The sequence below is a fragment of the Mobula birostris genome, chromosome 12, assembly GCF_030028105.1.
Source record: "Mobula birostris isolate sMobBir1 chromosome 12, sMobBir1.hap1, whole genome shotgun sequence".
Classification (NCBI taxonomy): Eukaryota; Metazoa; Chordata; class Chondrichthyes; order Myliobatiformes; family Myliobatidae; genus Mobula; species Mobula birostris.
The window spans coordinates 111,924,326-111,946,871 of record NC_092381.1 but is presented as its reverse complement, the minus strand read 5'-3'; the positions used below and the strand labels follow the sequence as shown (position 1 = coordinate 111,946,871).

Below are 22,546 nucleotides of genomic sequence, written 5' to 3'. Positions count from 1 at the left end.
GTCGGAGCAGTGCTGCCAGGATAATCAAGGACACGACCTACCCAGCCAACACACTTTTCGTCCCTCTTCCCTCTGGGAGAAGGCTCAGGAGCTTGAAGACTCGTACGGCCAGATTTGGGAACAGCTTCTTTCCAACTGTGGTAAGACTGCTGAACGGATCCTGACCCGGATCTGGGCCGTACCCTCCAAATATCTGGACCTGCCTCTCGGTTTTTTTACACTACCTTACTTTCCATTTTTCTCTTTTCTATTTATGATTTATTATTTAAATTTTTAATATTTACTAATTTTTACTATTTTTATTATTTAATATTTGTAATCCAGGGAGCGGGAAGCGCAGAATCAAATATCACTGTGATGATTGTACATTCTAGTACCAATTGTTTGGCGACTATAAAGTATAGGCTGCAGGGAAACTTCTAGAAAAGTAAGAATCAGCTCTAGTACATTTCCTGGAAATTCACTGAACAATCACTCGCATATAGGCAATTGCGTAAAATAAGCACAGGAAAGTTAAACTACAAGGAAAAATAACAACTCTACCCCCTAAGCCAACTCACCTTTTAAAAACACAAACAAGAGAAAATCTGCAGTTGCTGGAAATCCAGAGTAACACACACAAAATGCTGGAGGAACTCAGCAGGTCAGACAGTGTCGATGGTCAGAGTAACACACACAAAATGCTGGAGGAACTCAGCGGGTCAGACAGTGTCGATGGTCAGAGTAACACACACAAAATGCTGGAGGAACTCAGCGGGTCAGACAGTGTCGATGGTCAGAGTAACACACACAAAATGCTGAAGGAACTCAGCAGGTCAGACAGTGTCGATGGTCAGAGTAACACACACAAAATGCTGGAGGAACTCAGCAGGTCAGACAGTGTCGATGGTCAGAGTAACACACACAAAATGCTGGAGGAACTCAGCAGGTCAGACAGTGTCGATGGTCAGAGTAACACACACAAAATGCTGGAGGAACTCAGCGGGTCAGACAGTGTCGATGGTCAGAGTAACACACACAAAATGCTGAAGGAACTCAGCAGGTCAGACAGTGTCGATGGTCAGAGTAACACACACAAAATGCTGGAGGAACTCAGCAGGTCAGACAGTGTCGATGGTCAGAGTAACACACACAAAATGCTGGAGGAACTCAGCAGGTCAGACAGTGTCGATGGTCAGAGTAACACACACAAAATGCTGGAGGAACTCAGCGGGTCAGACAGTGTCGATGGTCAGAGTAACACACACAAAATGCTGGAGGAACTCAGCAGGTCAGACAGTGTCGATGGTCAGAGTAACACACACAAAATGCTGGAGGAACTCAGCAGGTCAGACTGTCGATGGTCAGAGTAACACACGCAAAATGCTGGAGGAACTCAGCAGGTCAGACAGTGTCGATGGTCAGAGTAACACACACAAAATGCTGGAGGAACTCAGCAGGTCAGACAGTGTCAATGGTCAGAGTAACACACACAAAATGCTGGAGGAACTCAGCGGGTCAGACAGTGTCTCAGGTCAGAGTAACACACACAAAGTGCTGGAGGAACTCAGCAGGTCAGACAGTGTCGATGGTCAGAGTAACACACACAAAATGCTGGAGAACTCAGCGGGTCAGACAGTGTCTATGGACAGAGCAACACACACAAAATGCTGAATTCAGTAGGCCAGGCAGCATCTATGGAAAAAAGGACCTTCGGAAGGGTCTCATCCTGAAACGTCAACTGTCTTTTTTCCAGAGATGCTGCCTGGCCTGCTGAGTTCCTCCAACATTTTGAGTGTGTTGTACACATCTTGTAAAAAAAAAATGAATTATAAGTGTGTTACAGTGATAATAGGAATAATTGGAGAGGTTCAAAGGAGGTGCATGAAAATGGCTCTGGGATTGAAGGACTTGTCGTATGAGAAGTGTTCGATGGCTCTTGGCCTCTACTCACTGGAATTCAGAAGAATTGTGGGGGGGGGGGTGGTGGAGATCTCATTGAAACCTATCGAACATTGAAGGGCCTCAATAGAGTGGATGTGGAGAGAGTGTTTCCTATGGTGGGAGAGTCCAAGACCAGAGGACATAGCTTCAGAATAGAGGGGCATTCTTTTAGAACGGAGATGACAAGGAATGTCTTTAGCCAGAGAGTGGTGAATCTGTGGAATTTGTTACCACAGGCAGCTGTGGAGGCCAAGGCATTGGGCATACTTAAGGCAGACATTGATAGTTTCTTGATTAGTCAGGCATGAAGGGATATGGGGAGAAGGCTGGAGATTGGGGCTGAGAGGGAAAATGGATCTACAGTTATATTAATAGCATAAGGATAGTGAGGGATAAAATTGGTCCCTTAGAGAATCAGAGTGGACGGCTATGTACGGTGCCAAAAGAGATGGGGGAGATTTTGAACAATTTCTTTTCTTCGGTATTCACTAAAGAGAAGGATATTGAATTGTGTAAGGTAAGGGAAACAAGTAGGGTAGTTATGCAACGTATGACGATTAAAGAAGAGGAAGTACTGGCGCATTTAAGGAATATAAAAGTGGATAAGTCTCCGGGTCCGGACAAGATATTCCCTAGGACCTTGAGGGAAGTTAGTGTGGAAATAGCAGGGGCTCTGACAGAAATATTTCAAATGTCATTAGAAACGGGGATGGTGCCGGAGGATTGGCGTATTGCTCATGTGGTTCCATTGTTTAAAAAGGGTTCTAAGAGTAAACCTAGCAATTATCGGCCTGTGAGTTTGACATCAGTGGTGGGTAAATTGATGGAGAGTATTCTTAGAGATGGTATATATAATTATCTGGATAGACAGGGTCTGATTAGGAACAGTCAACGTGGATTTGTGCGTGGAAGGTCATGTTTGACAAATCTTATTGAATTTTTTGATGAGGTTACTAGGAAAGTTGACAAGGGTAAAGTGGTGGATGTTGTCTATATGGACTTCAGTAAGGCCTTTGACAAGGTTCCACATGGAAGGTTAGTTAGGAAGGTTCAGTCATTAGGTATTAATATTGAAGTAGTAAAATGGATTCAGCAGTGGCTGGATGGGAGATGCCAGAGAGTAGTGGTGGATAACTGTTTGTCAGATTGGAGGCTGGTGGCTAGTGGTGTGCCTCAGGGATCTGTACTGGGTCCAATGTTGTTTGTCATATATATTAATGATCTGGATGATGGGGTGGTAAATTGGATTAGTAAGTATGCAGATGAAACTAAATAGGTGGTGTTGCGGATAATGAAGTAGGTTTTCAAAGCTTGCAGAGAGACTTAGGCCAGTTAGAAGAGTGGGCTGAAAGATGGCAGATGGAGTTTAATGCTGATAAGTGTGAGGTGCTACATTTTGGTAGGACTAATCAAAATAGGACATGCATGGTAAATGGTAGGGCATTGAAGAATGCTGTAGAACAGAGGGATCTAGGAAAAATGGTGCATAGTTCCCTGAAGGTGGAATCTCGTGTGGATAGGGTGGTGAAGAAAGCTTTTGGTATGTTGGCCTTTTTATTAATGAAAGCATTGAGTATAGGAGTTGGGATGTAATGTTGAAATTGTATAAGGCATTGGTAAGGCCAAATTTGGAGTATTGTGTACAGTTCTGGTCACCGAATTATAGGAATGATGTCAATAAAATTGAGAGAGTACAAAGGAGATTTACTAAAATGTTGCCTGGGTTTCAGCTCCTAAGTTACAGAGAAAGGTTGAGCAAGTTAGGTCTTTATTCTTTGGAGCGTAGAAGGTTGAGGGGGAACTTGATAGAGGTGTTTAAAATTATGAGGGGGATTGATAGAGTTCACGCTTTGTCCATTGAGAATGGGGGAGATTCAAACAAGAGGACATGAGTTGAGAGTTAAAGGGCAAAAGTTTAGGGGTAACATGAGGGGGAACTTCTTTACTCAGAGAGTGGTAGCTGTGTGGAACGAGCTTCCAGCAGAAGTGGTTGAGGCAGGTTTGATGTTGTCATTTAAAGTTAAATTGAATAGATATATGGACAGGAAAGGAATGGAGGGTTATGGGCTGAGTGCAGGTCAGTGGGACTAGGTGAGAGTAAGAGTTCGGCACGGACTAGAAGGGCCGAGATGGCCTGTTTCCGTGCTGTAATTGTTATATGGTTATATGGATCAGTCATGATGAAATGGCAGATAAGACTCAATGGACTGAATGGCCTAATTCGGCTCCTATATCCTATGATTTTATGGTGTAATACATTTTATCGGAACCTCCCTCCCCTCTGTGGACTCTATCTCTCTGTAATGCCCATCACAAAAACCAGCCTCCCTTCTCTGGACTCTAACTACACTTCTCTCTACTTCAGTAAAGCAGCCAGCATAAGCAAACATCTCACGTACTACAGACGTTCTCTCTCCTCCCCTCTTACATCGGATGGAAGATACAAAAGCCTGAAAGGATGTACCACCTGGCTCCAGGACTGCTGTTATCAGACCTCTTACACAATGATGTTGACTCCTGACCTCACACTGTATCGATTACCTGCACTGCTCTCTCTGTAGCTGTACACTTTATTCTGCATTGTTATTGCTTTACCTTGTTCTAGCTCAATGCACTGTGTAATAATCTGATCTGTGTGAACAACTTTTCACTGTAGCACCATACATGTGATGCCAGTCAACCAATTCTAATCTACAGCAATCCGGAAAATGAAGAAGGGTCTTGGCCCAAAATATCAACTGTTTATTCATTTCCATAAGTGCTGCCTGGCCTGCTGAATCTCTCCATCATTTTGCGTGTGTTCTTTTTACTGTCTGTTACGCGGCTGGTGTTTAGGGCAGCAGTGAATGTCCTCCATCTCTGGCAGAGTTCAGGGCTTCCTTCATCGTGTCAGTAGTTTCCTCTTGGTTTTCACTGCTGTCAGTCACGTAAGTCCCGGGTGGAGACTCAGATCTGGAAGGATTCTTCATTGCTGTTTCCATAACAGTTCTGTCTGACCAGTCAGGGTTGTTAGCCCTGAGCTGAACCCTCAAACCTGGAGGACTGGGGGAACCACTCTTTGTCTGCCCTCTACCCTTTGACCTGTTTGATGTGGGCGACCCTACCAAGAGCCAAAGCATAAATCCCGGACTCCAGCCAACACAGCTCTCCAGGTCATTGAGGCATGCGAGCCTCCGAACCCAAAGACAAGGTTGTGGTCCCCTTGGAGGACTTTGTTTTGTGTGTACTCATCCGCTTTGGGCAACAAGGCAGCCCGACTACTGCGCCAGCGACCCGGCTTCAGTTCTCACTGCTGTCCGTACGTCCCCCCGTGACTGCGGGGGTTTCCCCCCACAGTCCAAAGATGTACCAGTTAGAATGTTAATTGGTCACTTGGGTGTAACTGGGCGACGTGGGCCTGTGGGCCAGAAGGTCCTGTTACCGTGCTGTGTCTCTAAACACTTCACCTAAATAAATGTGACCAGGATTCTAGCAATTTTACTGTACATAGAGGCAGGTTACCTAGAAACTCAAGTGAATCAGGTCCTGTTTAAACACGTTCCCTGACCATCCCCTCCAACAGTCTTGGGGGAGAAAGCCAACACTCCATGCTATTTGCATCTTTTCTGTCCCTGGCTCTCATTGTTGAGCCCTTTGTCGAAGATATGTGTCTGCCTGAAGGGTCTTGGAGAGATACAGCCCAGGGACAGGCCGTTCGGCCCATAGTGGATGCTGACCATCAACCATCTCACGCTGTTAGATTTCCCATCAAATCCACCCCCCCCCCCACACAACCCCGGCGCAGATTCCACAGATGTACTCACTCAGTGATTCACCTCTTCCCCTCTGCCTTCCGATTTCTGAATGGACATTGAACCCATGAACACCACCTCACTATTTATTTCTGTTTTTTGTACTACAGTACCTATTTAATTTAACTATTTATATATATATATATTTACTATAACTCACAGTTTTCTCTCTATTATCGTGTACTGCAATGTACTGCTGCCGCAAAGACAACAAGTTTCATGACCTATACTGGTGATGATAAACTTGGTTCTGATCCACAATGAGGATGATATACGATGGCCAACCAGCTCGCCAATCTCACACGTGTTTGGGTTGCAGGAGGGAGCTGGAGTAACTGCGAGGGAGCCCGCGCAGCCACAGGGAGAAGGCGTAAACTCTACCCTGGCGCGTGTGAGTGTGTGATCAGAGCCCTCAGTGGGGTTGCCGGGGGGAGGTGGGGGGGTTGTTGGTCTGCCTTGGGATTTGCAGAATCGTAAGTGTGTGAGTCGCTTCTGAGCCAATTAGGAATCCTGATGAAGGGTCTCAACTGTTTATTCCTCTGCAAACATGAGGAAGTCTGCAGAAGCTGGAACTTCAAGTAACACACACAGAAATTGCTGGTGAACGCAGCAGGCCAGGCAGCACCCATAGGAAGAGGTACAGTCGACGTTTTGGGCCGAGACCCTTCATCAGGACTAACTGAAAGAAGAGATAGTAAACCTCTTCACCAGCATTTTTTGTGTGTTATTTATATCCTCTGGCCTGGCCTGCTGAGTTCCTCCAGCATTGTGTGTGTGTGTGTGTGTGTGTGTGTGTGTGTGTGTGTTGCTCTGGATTTCCAGCATCCACAGAATCTCTCATGCTATGTCAATTCCCAATATTGTGCTGTATCTCCTAAATAAAACAAAGCACACATACTGCTGGAGGAGCTCAGAAGAGAGGGTGCCTCTGTGGAGGCAGAGAGTTTAGTTGACGTTTTAGATCATAGTTACTGCCTGTTACACCCTGGTGCTTTAGGGCAGAAATGAAGTCTGTCTGTCCTTGGCCATCTTCACTACTGCGCCCCAGGTGCGGGTCAGGGTCCTCATTTTTGCCTTTATGGTACGGCACCAAGTTGCCTTTGGTCTCCCACGTTTCCTCCTTCCTTCGGGGTCCCAGTGAAGAGCTGATGGAATTGCCCTCTCTTCTCATCATGTGCCCAATCCATCTCCAGTATTTCCTCATGATTATGGTGGCCATGTCGTCTTGGTGACACTGAAGGAGTCGGGCCATGCTGGAGATCTTTCTTGGCCAGAAAACATGGAAGACCTCCTGGAGGCTCATGGTGCAGAATGGCGATGTTTTGGAACGACTCTGCTTTAGTTGTGGAATGTCCACAGTCCCTTTGGGTCCACAGATGCTGCTCAGCAGGCTGAGTCCCTTCAGCAGTTTGTTTTGTTGCTCCAGGTTCTAGCATCTGCAGCGTTCTGTGTCTCTGAATTTTTTTTCCAGTGTGGGTTCAAAGTTTCAAAGTGCGTCTTGATTTCAGTGTATATATACAGTGTACAACCTGAAATTCGTCCTCTTCACAGACATCCACGAAACAGAAAAAACATAGAATGAATGACAGAAACATTGAAGCCCCAAAGACCCCTCCCTTCACACAAGCATCAGGAAAAGTACCGACCCCCTCCATCCCCCACCATGCCAGTGGAAGCACTGACCCCCCCCATCCCCCCCCCCACCATTCAATCAGCGGCAGAAGCACCTAAGAGTCCCTGAACCAGAATCCATCGAACTACAGTCCACAAACCCGCACTTAGGTATCTCAGACAGGCTCTCTCTCCATGGAGGGAGAGAGCGTTCACTCTCCTGCAGCAATGAGAGTGGGGAAGAGCAACGCGCTGTTCCAGTGTTACAATCTCCCACGTCACTTTTTCAAGCTCCCCGACTCAGGGACCGACAGGTTCACATCCTCCATCGTGTATCATTCATTCTTTGGGGTTTCTCTTCTTTTTTGTGGATATCTGTGACAAGTAAGAATTTCAGGTTGTATACTGTATACAGTCTCTGATATTAAATTGTGAAGAGTAAGAATTTCAGGTTGTATACTGTATACAGTCTCTAATATTAAATTGTCTGTGAAGAGTAAGAATTTCAGGTTGTATACTGTATACAGCCTCTGACATCAGGTGGAACCTTTGAATCATTGGACTGGGCTGCTCCCCAACTTCCAACCTCCCAGCCCCGAGGGCAGACACCTTTCAGGCCCTGGGTCATTGTGTCAGTACTCCTAGTTCTTTGGATTTGTGTTCACTTGCTTTAGCCTTCTGCTGACTCAGCAGTGGGATCATGATTGCGCTGCTGTCTGTGGGATCTTGCTGTGTACCAATGGAATGCCTCACTTCCAATGTTGTGGTCCTGGCCACCTTTCACCGACGTAGGCATGGACATGGGCATCTTCAACCCAATTCATCATGCTGCCCAAAGTATCTCTCCAAGCTAGTCCAACTTGCCTGTATTTGGCTCGTAAAGTTCAAAGTAAAGTATATTATCAAAGTACATATACAACCCTGAGATTAACTTTCTTTCAGACATACTCAATAAACCTATAGAATAATAACCATAACAGAATGAATGAAATACCGCACCAACTTGAGCATGCAGAAGACAACTATGCAAACACAAAAAAAAAACTAAGTAAGCAATAAATATTGAGAACATGAGATGAAGAGTCCCTGAAAGTGAGCCTATAGGTTGTGGGAACATTTCAATGATGGGGCAAGTGAAGTTGAGTGAAGTTAGCCCCTGTGGTTCAAGAACCTGATGGCTGAGGGGTAATAACTGTTCCTGAATCTGGTGGGTCCTGAAGCTCCTGTGCCTTCTTCCTGTTGGCAGAAAGAGAAGACAACATGTCCTGGGTGATTGGGAGGGTCGGGGGAGAGGGGGTTTCCCTGATGATGATGCTGCTTTTCTGTAACAAAGTTTAATGTAAATGACCCGTGAGGGACTGGGCCATATCCACTGTTTTATCGAGTCCTTGAAAGTGAGTCCATTGGTTGTGTGAAGAGTTCAGTGATGGGGCAAGTGAAGTTATATCCCTCTGAAACAGGGGTTGTCCACCCTTGTTATGGCATGGACCCCTACCATCCTACCATTAACTGAGGGGTCCGTGGACCCCTGCGCTAAGCCTTTCAAAGGGTTCAATTTAATATTGGAGAATCGTTACAGTATACAACCTGAAATTCTTACTCTTCACAGACATCCACGAAGCAAGAAACCCCGTAGAAAGAATGATAGAAACATCAGAACCATAAAGCCGCCCCTCTCCCTCCCACGCAAAAGCAGCAGCAGAATCGTTGACCCTCCCCTCCCCTTCCCCCCTCGCGCCAGCAGAAGCACCGACCCCCCCCCTCCCCACATGCGAACAGTAGCAAAGCCCCCAAAGAGGCCTTGATCTAGAGTCCATCAAAAGCTACAGTCCCGAACACAATGCTTTGGTATCTCAGACAGGCTCTCTCTGAATGAGCTGTTCCTGTTCAATACTATGTTTATCTGTGTAATGGATTAAGCTGCTGTCTCTCAGCTTCAGTGATCCGTGTTCCATCCTGACCCACGTGGGCTTTGCACGTTCTCCCCTGTGACCCTCCAGAGTGTGCAAGCAAGGGTTAGAATTTGGGGTCCTGAGAGGGAATTGGTCTGTGGGCTAGCACGAATTTGATGGGCCAGAATGAACTCATTTTGGGTCCTAAGGAAAGGTCAAATATCAAAGGTAGAAAAGGCAGAGAATAATATCGGTACTATTGTCTTTGGGCCTGGCGAAGTGATGCGTGGAAGCCGACCTAATCTCAGACCCTGACTCATTCTGCCGTTTGAAGATTAGGCCTCAACATTAAGTGAAATGTATTGGGCCAGTGCTGGATGTGAAAATCAATAATGCCAGAGTCTGCATTATATTCATCGCCCTCATCTATTTAAAAAGAGGCTGAAAAAAAGAAATTGGATTGCTTTGTTGCCCTGGTTATTTGGTTGGCATGGCGACCGCTCATCTCGATTCCAGGAGAAAAATATCAGAGAAGGCCCTAGGCTTAATATTTGTTAGTCTGTGATAGTTTCAATTAAGGGGAGGCCTGTTTAATGGCTTCCTGTCAAAGCACCTCGTTGGAGGGAGAGAGGGAGGATGAATATAAACCAGGGGAGCAACATTATTAAGAAAAACGTTCGCATAAATCCGAAATAAATACTATTCCTTCAGTGTATAGGTGGGAGGGGGTCACGCCGAGAGGTGTGTGGGTGATCGTGCACCTTTACTAATTCCTGGGGTTTTATTTTAGAGGAGAGGTGGCGCCTAATGTGTGATTTTTTTTTTAAAAACCGTTTTTTTCCCTGAGACGAAGTGAATGTGAAGATTTGGTAGAGAATGCAAATGACACGGTACAGAAAAACATCTCAGAGAGGCAGTTTATAAATTCAGCGGCAGGCTCTGTACAAGGAAACTGTCCTTCTGTAACGAAACTCAACCCCTTCCCCCCACATTCTAGAGCTCTGCGTTTGTACCTTCCGACAGGCAGTGATCGAAGGTCTTGGTTCTCCTCACCGAATACTTCCAGATGCTTCTCATTTTAAAAAACAAAATCAGAGCTCCTTTATTCATTATTTTTCTCCATTGATCAATCCTAAATTTATTCATTTCCCCTGAGGCCCAATGCCGAAGGACGTGTCTTTTATCCTTCCCGTCTGGTGGGGCTCAGAGAGGTGGTTCTTGAATGCGTGAGGGCATCGGAGGGATGGGAGAAGGCAGGAGAGTGGGGTTGAGAGGGAAAATAAATCAGCCTTAATCGAATGGCAGGGCCGATAGCCCTATCTCTTACCGTCTTATGGTCTCTGGCATGAAGAGAATCAGAGTTAGAATCAGGTTTAATATCACCGGCATATGCCATGAAATTTGTTAAATTTGCAAAATTAGTCAGCTCCATCACGGGCACCAGCCTCCATAGTATCCAGGACATCTTCAAGGAGTGATGCCTCAGAAAGGTGGCATCCATCATTAAGGACCCTCATCATTGAGGACACGCCCTCTTTGCATTGCTACCATCAGGGAGGAGGTACAGGAGCCTGAAGACACACACTCAACGATTCAGGAACAGCTTCTTCTCCTCTGCCATCTGATTTTTGAATGGACATTGAACCCATGAACACCACCTCACTACTTTATTTCCTTTTTTTTTTGCACTATTTATTTTACTATTTAACGGGCTCTTCTGCCCTTCAATTACATTCTGACCACCATTCACCCATTGACACAAATTCTATGATGATCCCATTTTTCAATCTCACTGCATTCCCAACAACATACACCCCTTCCATCTCCACCCTCACCCATGCAGTTGGGCTAACTTACAGTGGCCAATTAACCCAGCAACCAGCACGTCATTGGGACCTGGAAAGATACTTAACAAATATTGAAAGATCTTCTTAGAGGGGGTGTGGAGAAGATGTTTCCTATGGTGAGGGAGTCTAGGACCAGAGGGCACAGATAGAGTGGATGTGGAGAGGATGTTTCCAATGGTGAGGAAGTCTAGGATCAGAGGGCACAGATAGAGTGGATGTGGAGAGGATGTTTCCTATGGTGAGGGAATCTAGGATCAGGGGGCACAGATAGAGCGGATGTGGAGGGGATGTTTCCTATGGTGAGGGAGCCTAGGATCAGAGGGCACAGCCTCAGAATTGAGGGATGTCCATTTAGAAGAGCGATAAGGAGGAACTTCTCTAGTTACAGAGTGGTGAATATGTGGAATTTGTTGCCACAGACGGCTGTGGTGTCCAAGATATCGGGCATACTTAAAGAAGAGTTTGATAAGTTCTTGATTAGTCAGGGCGTCAAAGGTTATGGGGAGAAGGCAGGAGAATGGGGTTGAGAGGGAAAATAAATCAGACGTGATAGAATAGTGGAGCAGACTTGATGGGCCAAGTGGCCTAATTCTGCTGTGTGTCTTGTGACCTTATGGAAACCAGCGGACTTAAGGGAAAAGTCAGATGTGTCACAGGGAGAACGTGGAAGTACCGTGCGGACGGTGCTGGAGGGCAGGATCGAACCTGGATCCTCGGTATTGTAGGGTAGGGGCTTGAGCTTCTCTGCCACTGGGACCCAGTCAAGCCTACGTACACCTGCTCTGGTGCCTTCTGTTCATGATCCACCTGATCTCCAAGTCCTCACATCCAAAACTCCCTGTCTGGAATCCACTCGATAGCCAAGCTGTCTGACATTCACACGCCTCCCTCTCGACTGTGCTCAGAAGGTATAAACATGAGAGCAGAAATAGGCCCGTTCAACCCATCATTCGATCATGGCAAATTTATTATCCCTCTCAAGCCCATTCAAAGTTCAAAATAAATTTATTATCAAAGTAGTCTATGTCACCGTATACTGTACAACCCTGGAATTAATTTTCTTGTGGGCATACTCAATAAATCTATAGAATAATAACCATTACACAAAATCAATGAAAGACCACCCAACTAGGGTGTTCAACCAGCGTGAAGAAGACTACAGACTGTGCGAAAACAAAGTAATAATAATAAATGAATAAGCAATAAATACTGAGAACATGAGATGAAGAGTCCTTGAAAGTGAGTCCATTGCTTGTGGCAACATTTCAGTGATGGGGCAGTGGGAAGGGAGCATGACCTGGGTGGTGGGGGTCCCTGATGATGGGTGCTGCTTTCCTGTGACAACGTTTCATGTAGATGTGCTCAATGGTAGGGTGGGCTTTACCCGTATCCACTACTTTTTGTAGACAGGAGTCATTCTGCTGGATTTTCACCATGAACTTTGACACCCTTGCTAACCAAGAACCTGTCAGCCTCCATTTTCAGTTATTTTTTGTTGCTGTTGGTTGATATGGGGAAGGTTGGAGTGGACTGCCCTAGACCATTCTGTTCTGGGAAGGTGCAGCAACACTTCCTCAGGTGCTGTTGGGGAGGGGGTCAGGCCCAGCAGTCATGAGGCGACAAGGCCTTTGCAAAGCGACAAGGTGCTCACCCCACAGTGGAGCCTCGGAGGGTCTGGCAATATCTCCAAAATACTCTCTCTCCTTCTGGCAAGCACTGACAGACGTAGAAATGATATGACCAATTAAACTCAGTATCGGTTTATTGTCACTGACATATGTCATGAAATTTGTTGTTTTGTGGCAGCAGTACAAAGCAAGACAGAAAAATTACTATAATTTACAATAAGAAATATATTTTTAAAAATTGAGCAAAATAGTGCGGTTGTGTTCATAGGTTGACGGACCATTCAGAAATCTGCCAGAGGGGAAGAAGCTGTTGATTGTGTGTCTTCAGGCTCCTGTACCTCCTCCCTGATGGTAATATTGAGAAGGCGGACTGCTTACTTTCTGTTACGCCACTGGCATTTAGGGCAGCAATGAAGGTCCTCCATCTCTGTCACACTCAGATGTAGAAGGAATCTGCATTGCTGTTTCTGTTACAATTTTGTTTGACCTGTCAGAGTTCTTAGTCCTGAGCTGAATCTCTGAACCTGCAGGACCAGTGAACCACTCCTAGTCTGGCCTCTACCCTTAGACCTGTTTGGTATGGGTGGCCTTAGCAAGAGCCAAAGCAATAAAGCCCTGACTCCAGCCAATATGGCTCCCCATGTCACTGAAGCACGCAAGACTCCAAACCCTACAACAAAGCTGTGGTCCTCTTGGAGGGTGCCCTGGATGGTGGAAGTCCTTAAATGATGGATGCCATCTTCTAGAGCAGGGGTCCATAGACCCCTTGTCCCATGGCACAAAAATGGTTGGTAGCCCCTGTCCTAGAGGAACTGGCTGAATCTACAACCCTCTGCAGCTTTTTCAGGTGTGGAGCCTCGGTAGCTGATGGTGATACAAGCAGTCAGAATGCTGTCCACCGTCAGAGTGCTGTGGAAGTCTGTCGGAACAGGCCTTGTTTTGTCGTTGTTTATTATGTTCTGTGTTGTTCTGCCGAGCCAGTGGGGAAAATGCTATGCCCTTCCTTTGGCTCTTCGTAGGGTCACCCATGCCAAACTGACCTGTAGAGGCCAGACTTAAGAGCGGTTCATCAGTCCTCCAGGTTCGGGGGTTCAGCTCCAGACTAACAACCCTGCCCGGTCAAACAAAATTGTTACAGAAACAGCAATGAAGAATCCTTCTACATCTGAGTGTGACAGAGATGGAGGACCTTCACTGCTGCCCTAAACACCAGTGGTGTAACAGGCAGCAAGTTTAACATATACATGATAAATATACTTGATCTTGAATCTTGCTGCAGTCCCTGGTGACATCCCAAATCTCCTCAAACTCCTAATAAAATATGGTCGCAGATGTGCCTTCTTTGCTCTGGTGTCAATATGTTGGGACCAAACGATCTCTGCCTCACAGGTTGGCTGAGAAATAAATATTGGTGTGAGGGAGAGTTAGCTCTGAAATTGTGTTGTAGCGTCTACTGTGTGGATGGGGAGGGATGGCCTTAACCTGCATGTATTATGTTCAAAGTTCAAAGTAATATGTTTATCAAAGTACAAATACTGCATATGACATTATGCTTCCCTGAGATTCATGCTCTTGCAGACATTTATTGGGAGAACTACAGAAATGCGATAGAATTTACAAAAAAGATCATAGGTAAACAGAGACGGACAAATAACCACTGTGCAAAAGAAGACAAACTGCAAATACGAAATTAATACTGAGAACACGAGGTGTAAAGAGTCCTTGGAAATGAGTCATATTTATTTCTCAGTTCAAAGTTGTGGTGAGTGAAGTTATCCACACTGGTTCAGGAGCCTGATGGTTGTGGGGTAATAACTGTTCCTGAACCTGGTGGTGTGGGACCTGAGGCTCATTGTGGTGAGTGAAGTTATCCACACTGGTTCAGGAGCCTGATGGTTGTGGGGTAATAACTGTTCCTGAACCTGGTGGTGTGGGACCTGAGGCTCATTGTGGTGAGTGAAGTTATCCACACTGGTTCAGGAGCCTGATGTTTGTTGGGTGATAACTGTTCCTGAACCTGGTGGTGTGGGACCTGAGGCTCATTGTGGGGAGTGAAGTTATCCACACTGGTTCAGGAGCCTGATGGTTGTGGGGTAATAACTGTTCCTGAACCTGGTGGTGTGGGACCTGAGGCTCATTGTGGTGAGTGAAGTTATCTACACTGGTTCAGGAGCCTGATGGTTGTGGGGTAATAACTGTTCCTGAACCTGGCGGTGTGGGTTGTGTACCTCCTGCCGATGGTTGTACAGGCGAAAAGAGAACGTGTGCTGGATGGTGGAGATCTTTGATGGTGGGTGCTTCTTCCTTGCGGCAGCTCTGTATGTGAATATACACAGTGGTGAAGAGGACTTTGCCCGTGATGGACTGGACAGTTTCCTCCACTTGCTCGATGCGGAGCACTGCTGGAGTACGATAGTTTTTGGTGAGAACTGGATGATTGTTGTGCACTCTCACTATCAGGAACTGTAAAATGTAGCCAACGTCATCAGTGGGTGGGTCCTCCAGCTGCAACCGTTTGGCAAGGAATGGGGTTCAATTTTCAGGGCTCTGGGCATTCCCCTGACTCAGTACTGCTGCCCCCCACCCCCAACATCCGCCAGTCCCTCCAGAGGTACATACGGAGATGGGAAACTGATACAGAAATCTAAACCATTATGTCCACCTCTCGACTCTCACCCATCACCCTTAACCAAACCCCCACCCCTCCTGTCCCGTCCCCACCACCCCATCCAATTGTCAAAGCGCCTTCGGAATGTCCTGCCCCCTTTGTGGCATGTTAGATGAGGAGACCCCGCTATAGTTCTAGAGATCTTGGCCCAGTCGGGGCCAATGTGCCCAAGGCTGAGATGGCCGATAGGAAGCCATTTGGGCCATTGCTCCTTGGTGTTGATTGTGGGTTGTCCCCTCAGGAAGAGCTACTCCTGCCCGTCCATGGGTTCACTGACACCAACCGGAGATGGGCTCTCCGTCTCTCCCTCAGTACTGCAGGATACCCTGCATACCCGAAGCTCTGGAGGGGGGCAGAAGGGGGTTTGCACACGTCCTCTTTTTGACTTGAAAGGTGGGTAAGGGGTTAGCAAGAAGCATGGAGGTTTCCCCAGTGAAAACTCTGCCCCTGTAAGACAGGATCCAAACCCCACAGGACAAAGGAGGAGGAGAAGCCCATCAAGTCTGCTTCACCATTCCATCGTGGCTGATTTATTATCCCCTCAACCCCATTCTCCAGCCTTCTCCCCCATGACCTCTAATCAAGAACTTACCACTTTTCACGTTAAATAAACCCAATGGCTCGGCCTCCACAGCCATTGTGGCAATGAGTTTCACCACCCTCTCACTAAAGAACTTCCTCATTTTTATTCTAATGGACATCCTTCTATTCTGAGGCTGTGCCCTCTGGTCCTAGACTCCCTCATCATAGCAAACATCCTCTCCACATCAACCCTATCTGTGCCCTCTGGTCCTAGACTCCCTCACTATAGGAAACATCCTTTCCACATCCACTCTATCCATGTCCTCTGGTCCTAGACTCCCTCATCATAGGAAACATCCTCTCCACATCCACTCTATCTGTGCCCTCTGGTCCTAGACTCCCTCATCATAGGAAGCATCCTCTCCACATCCACTCTATCTGTGCCCTCTGGTCCTAGACTCCCTCATCATAGGAAACATCCTCTCCATATCCACTCTATCTGTGCCCTCTGGTCTGGGACTCTCCCATCATAGGAAACATCCTCCCCACATCCACCTCTATCTGTGTCCTCTGGTCTTAGACTCCCCCCACCATAGGAGACATCCTGTCCACATCCACTCTATCTGTGCCCTCTGATCCTAGACTCCCCCCACCATAGGAAACATCCTCTCTACATCCACTCTAGCTAGGCCTTTAGATATTCAATAGGGTTCAATGAGATCCCCCGAAATTCTTCTAAACTCCAGCAAGTACAGACTGAGAGCCATCAAACGCTCCTCATATGATAATCCTTTGATTCTCGGGATGATTCTGATGAACCCCCTCTGCTCCTTCTCCAATGCCAGCACATCCTTTCGTAGGTAAGGGACCAAAATGGCTCACAATACTCCAAGTGTGGTCTGAGCAAAGCCTTATAAAGCCTCAGCATTACGTCCTTGCTTTTATATTCCAGTCCTCTTGAAATGAATGCTAGCCCGTTGAGTACGTGGCTATCTCCTACCCTCCTGGGTCAGAGGCACAGGCCTGGGGCCAATAAAGCAGGTGTGTCACCTCTCTCTGCCTCATATTGATTCTTGCATAATGTCCCCCAGCCAGGAAAGCTCCCGATGGAAGCATCATTCCGAACACCTATTGCGATTTCTGTCTGGGTGGGACTTCTGGGAACAAGAAGACAGGGTTTCCTGAAGATCTCATTTCCTGTGCGGATTGCGGGCGCTCCGGTGAGTTTCAGTTGATTTACCTTCGCTCGGGCCCCCTGCCAGCACCACCTGTGCCCCCCCCCAAACCATCTCCTCCGCCGGTCCCCTTCCACCATCCCCCTCCCCCCTTCTTCAATGCCCACCTCCCATGGCACCACCCAGAGGTAGAGGATGGGGCGTAGGGAGTCTCGGAATGCCAAAGGAGCTGGATAGGAAGTGTGGAGCGAGCGGGGGGAGCTGTTGGCTGGCAGGCCTGGTGCTGAGGTGGATGGGTAATTTGAGCACGGGCTGCAAGGAAGGGCCAGCATTCAGTAATTCAAAGTGAATTTATTACCGAAGGACGTAATGCCACCTGATGCTGCCTTGAGATTCATTTTCTTGCAGGCATTTACAGGAAAGTAAAGAAATACAATTGAATTTATGAAAAGCTATGCATAAACTGACAAGCAACCAATGTGCAAATGAGTACGGTAGTGTAGTGGTTAGCACAGCGCTTTACAGTACCGATAAGCGGGATCAATTCCCACCACTGTCTGTAAGGAGTTTGTACGTTCTCCCCGTGACCACGTGGGTTTCCTCCGGGTGCTCCAGTTTCCTCCCACAGTCCAAAGGTGTACTGGTTAGTAGGTGAATTGGTCTTGTAAATTGTCCCGTTATTAGAGAAGGGCTAATTCAGAGGATTACTGTTGGGGGAGAGGGGCACGGATTAAAGGGTTGGAAAAGCTTATTCCACGCTTTATCTCAAGAAATAAGTAAAGATGTGCAAATAAACAAATAAATAATACTGAGAACATGAGTGGTCAAGTCCTTGAAAGTGAGTCTGTAGGTTGTTGTGGTGAGTGAAGTTATCCGCACTGGTTCAGGAGCCTGATGGTTGTGGGGTAATAACCGTTCCTGAACCTGGTGGTGTGGGACCTGAGGCTCATTGTGGTGAGTGAAGTTATCCACGCTGGTTCAGGAGCCTGATGGTTGTGGGGTAATAACCGTTCCTGAACCTGGTGGTGTGGGACCTGAGGCTCATTGTGGTGAGTGAATTTATCCACACTGGTTCAGGAGTCTGATGGTTGTGGGGTAATAACTGTTCCTGAACCTGGTGATGTGGGACCTGAGGCTCCTTGTGGTGAGTGAAGTTATCCACACTGGTTCAGGAGCCTGATGGTTGTGGAGTAATAACTGTTCCTGAACCTGGTGGTGTGGGACCTGAGGCTCATTGTGGTGAGTGAAGTTATCCACACTGGTTCAGGAGGCTGATGGTTGTGGGGTAATAACTGTTCCTGAACCTGGTGGTGTGGGACCTGAGGCTCATTGTGGTGAGTGAAGTTATCCACACTGGTTCAGGAGCCTGATGGTTGTGGGGTAATAACTGTTCCTGAACCTGGTGGTGTGGGACCTGAGGCTCATTGTGGGGAGTGAAGTTATCCACACTGGTTCAGGAGCCTGATGGTTGTGGGGTAATAACTGTGCCTGAACCTGGTGGTGTGGGTCCTGAGGCTCATTGTGGTGAGTGAAGTTATCCACACTGGTTCAGGAGCCTGATGGTTGTGGGGTAATAACTGTTCCTGAACCTGGTGGTGTGGGACCTGAGGCTCATTGTGGTGAGTGAAGTTATCCACACTGGTTCAGGAGCCTGATGGTTGTGGGGTAATAACTGTGCCTGAACCTGGTGGTGTGGGTCCTGAGGCTCATTGTGGTGAGTGAAGTTATCCACACTGGTTCAGGAGTCTGATGGTTGAAGGGTAATAACTGTTCCTGAACCTGGTGGTGTGGGACCTGAGGCTCATTGTGGTGAGTGAAGTTATCCACACTGGTTCAGGAGCCTGATGGTTGTGGGGTGATAACTGTGCCTGAACCTGGTGGTGTGGGACCTGAGGCTCATTGTGGTGAGTGAAGTTATCCACACTGGTTCAGGAGCCTGATGGTTGTGGGGTAATAACTGTTCCTGAACCTGGTGGTGTGGGACCTGAGGCTCATTGTGGGGAGTGAAGTTATCCACACTGGTTCAGGAGCCTGATGGTTGTGGGGTAATAACTGTGCCTGAACCTGGTGGTGTGGGACCTGAGGCTCATTGTGGGGAGTGAAGTTATCCACACTGGTTCAGGAGCCTGATGGTTGTGGGGTAATAACTGTGCCTGAACCTGGTGGTGTGGGACCTGAGGCTGCTGTACCTCCTGCACAAAGGTAGTAGCAGGAAGAGAGCATGGTCTGGATGATGGGTGGCTTTGATGATGGTTGCTGCTTTCTTGTGGCAGTGTTCCTTGTAGGTGTGCTGAATGGTGGGAGGGGCTTTTCCTGTGATGGATTGGGCTGTACACACTTCTGTAGTCTATTTGGTTCTTGGGAACTGGTGTTTCCATACCTTGCCGTGACACAACCTGTAGAATGTATCTATAGAATATGTAGCAGTCCTGATGAAGGGTCTCGGCCCAAATCATCAGCTGCCTGATCTGCTGAGCTCCTCCAGCGTTGTGTGTATGTGTGCATCGCTCTGGATTTCCAGCATCTGCAGAATCTCTTGTGCTTCTAGAAGTTTGTCAAAGTTGTCACGGTGAGACTCAGGGATGTGTGGGGGATCCCCTGGATCCTAGCTCGGTGCCACCTTACTGTGGTGATCTCCAATGGAGCCTGGGGCTGTTTGAGGGCAGCCCCCAACTCCATTCCCTGCCAAGCCTCAGTGTACCTCTCTCTGGAGCCTTCCTCCAACCTCACGCCCAGCAAGGATTTTTGCGGTACAGGGAATGCAGTGGGCTTGTGAACTCTGCAAGGTTCTATAACAACCACGTGGTGAAGGACACACCATCTAGCTCTGGAGAGACATTGATCGCAGGGTCCTGGAGAGAACCCTCCCCCCCACCACCAACTCTCATTCATAATGGTGGCCTAACCAACCACCCCAAAGATGAGATGCCAAGATGGCGTCGAGCTGCAGTTTCTGTCAAGTTCGTGACCACAAGACGTAAGAGCAGAATTAGGCCACTTAGCCCATTGAGTCTGCACTGCCATTCATTATGGTCAATCCATTTCCCTGTCAGCCCCAATCTCCTGCCGTCTCCCCGTATCCCTTCATGCTCTGACCAATCAAGAATCTATCAACCTGTGCCTTAAATACACCCAATGACTTGGCCTCCACAGCTGCCTGTGGCAACAAATTCCACAGATTCACCACTCTCTGGCTAGAGAAATTACTCCTAATCTCCATTCTAAATGGACATGGTTGTTTCTTTAGTTTTGTAGGGATGGTTTTAGAACAGAGGGGGGTTAGGGATCAGGTTAGAGTTTAGAGACAAGGATGTGGGGGAGATAGTGGACATGCCAGCATCCAAGCCTCGGCTCCATTTTGGAAAGTCAGCAACTTGGACATGGTCGGATGTCAGCAGACCAATAAGAAACAGGGGCCGGTGACTGCCCCTTGGGATGTGAATCATGAGGTCAGAGCTCAAGGCCTAGTGCTCGGCATCACATCATCGGAGAGTCTGGAGTTTTGGGTTCCTCATCCAGGGCCCTCATTCATCATTATGGTGAGTCCCGGGGTCGATACCAAAGACTGAGGTGCAAAGGTCAATCAGAGGTCAAGATCAAAGCCCAGAGAATGATCAGAAGCCCAGAAGCCAAGGCCCAGTGACCAGAGCCCTGTGAACCTCTGCAAGACTGTTGGGAAAGTCAAAGGCCCTTGAGTCTGCTGGAGGCTGGAGGCCAAAGCAGATGGGCAGCCCTGGGGTTAGCTTGGCTGGGTGGGAGGAATGGGGATTGTTTTGTTGTTGTTGTCTTGTTGCTTGGTGTGTTCTGTGTTTTGCCAAGCATTGTAGGCATGCTGTGTTGATGCTGGAATATGTAGCAACACTAACGGGCTGTTCTCGGCTCAAAGTTCAAAGTAAATGTTATTTTCAGAGTACATATATGTCACCATATACAACCCTGAGATTCATTTTCCTGTGGGCATACTCAGCAAAGCTATAGAATAGTAACTACAACAGGATCAATGAAAGATCAACTGGAGTGCAGAAGACAACAATCTGTGCAAATGCAAATATAAATAAATAGCAATAAATAACGAGAACATGAGATAAAGAGTCCTTAAAGTGAGATAGTTGGTTGCAGGAACATCTCAATGATGGGGCAAGTGAGTGTAGTTATCCCCTTTTATTCAAGAGACTGATGGTTAAGGGGTATTATCTGTTCCTGAACCTGGTGGTGCGAGTCCTGAGGCTCCTGTACCTCCTACCAGATGGCAGCAGCGAGAAGAGAGCATGGCCTGGGTGAGGATCTTTGATGATGGATGCTGGTTTCCTACGACAGCTCAAAGGTGGGGAGGACTTTACCCTTGATAGACTGAGCCGAACCTACTACCTTTTGTAGGATTTTCCGTTCAGAGGGTTTCCATACCAGGCTGTGATGCAGCCAGTCAATACACTCTCCACCGCACATCTATAGAAGTTTGTCATTGTTAACCTAAAGTCAGAGATCACTGCAGCACAAAAGCCGGCCCAGGTCCGTGCTGAGATTGCGTTGGCTGTTAATGCAAACGATGCATTTCACTGTATGTTTCGATGTAGGTGGGACAGAAAACCCTGCATCTGAATGAAAGAACAGGCACTGTTTAACATCTACTACCAATCTCTCTGGCACTACCGCCGACCTGCCGTATTTCAGTGGCAAATCAGCCTTTAACCCCTGAGGTGGGAGTTGAACCCCCAACCTTTGGTATGGGACGATCCAACCGTGACACAGCTAACCGTGGTCAGCCAGTTAACTTGCTGCTCCGTTATCCTCGCTGGGAGGGCTGTAGGGACTGGAGGGGTTATAGAGACCAGGATGGCTGTAGGGACTGGAGGGGGTTGTGGAGAATGGGAGGGGTGTAGGGGCTGCAGAGGGTATAAAGAGAATGGGAGGGGTGTAGGGACCAGAGGGGGAATGGGAGGGTGTAGGGACCAGAGGAGGTTATAGAGACCAGGATGGGTGTAGGGACTGGAGGGGGTTATAGAGAATGGGAGGGGTGTAGGGGCTGGAGAGGGTATAAAGAGAATGGGAGGGGTGTAGGGACCAGAGGGGGTTATAGAGAATGGGAGAGGTGTAGGGGCTGGAGAAGGTATAAAGAGAATGGGATGGGTGTAGGGACCAGAGGGGGTTATAGAGAATGGGAGGGGTGTAGGGACCAGAGGGGGTTATAGAGAATGGGAGGGGTGTAGGGACCAGAGGGGGTTATGGAGATGGGGAGGTCGTAGGGGCTGGAGGGAGTTATAGAGAATTTGTGGAGTGTAGGTGTGTGGGGGTTACAGAGACAGGGAAATGCCGGAGCAGGACTTTAACCAAGTGTAACTCCACTCTCTCCTCCTGGGGAACGTCCATTTCGCTGTGCCGGAGGAGGGCTACGGGAGATGGACCAGGCTGGAAGCCAGCTTGGTTCAGCGGCCTTCCCCTTTAAGAGTACCGTTACAGAAGGAATGTGATTTAAAGCAGATCTCTGTTGC

The 22,546-nt window shown here is 47.6% G+C and overlaps 1 protein-coding gene across 1 annotated transcript in view; it reads left to right on the top strand.

The window, feature by feature from the left end:
• The window catches only part of dpf1 (double PHD fingers 1), a 119,917-nt gene that overhangs the window by 80,604 nt on the left and 16,767 nt on the right, over positions 1–22,546 (top strand). The window contains 3 exon segments of the mRNA XM_072274501.1: positions 3,623–3,673; positions 15,777–15,783; positions 16,974–17,102. Coding sequence (XP_072130602.1) covers positions 3,623–3,673; positions 15,777–15,783; positions 16,974–17,102 — 187 coding nt within the window.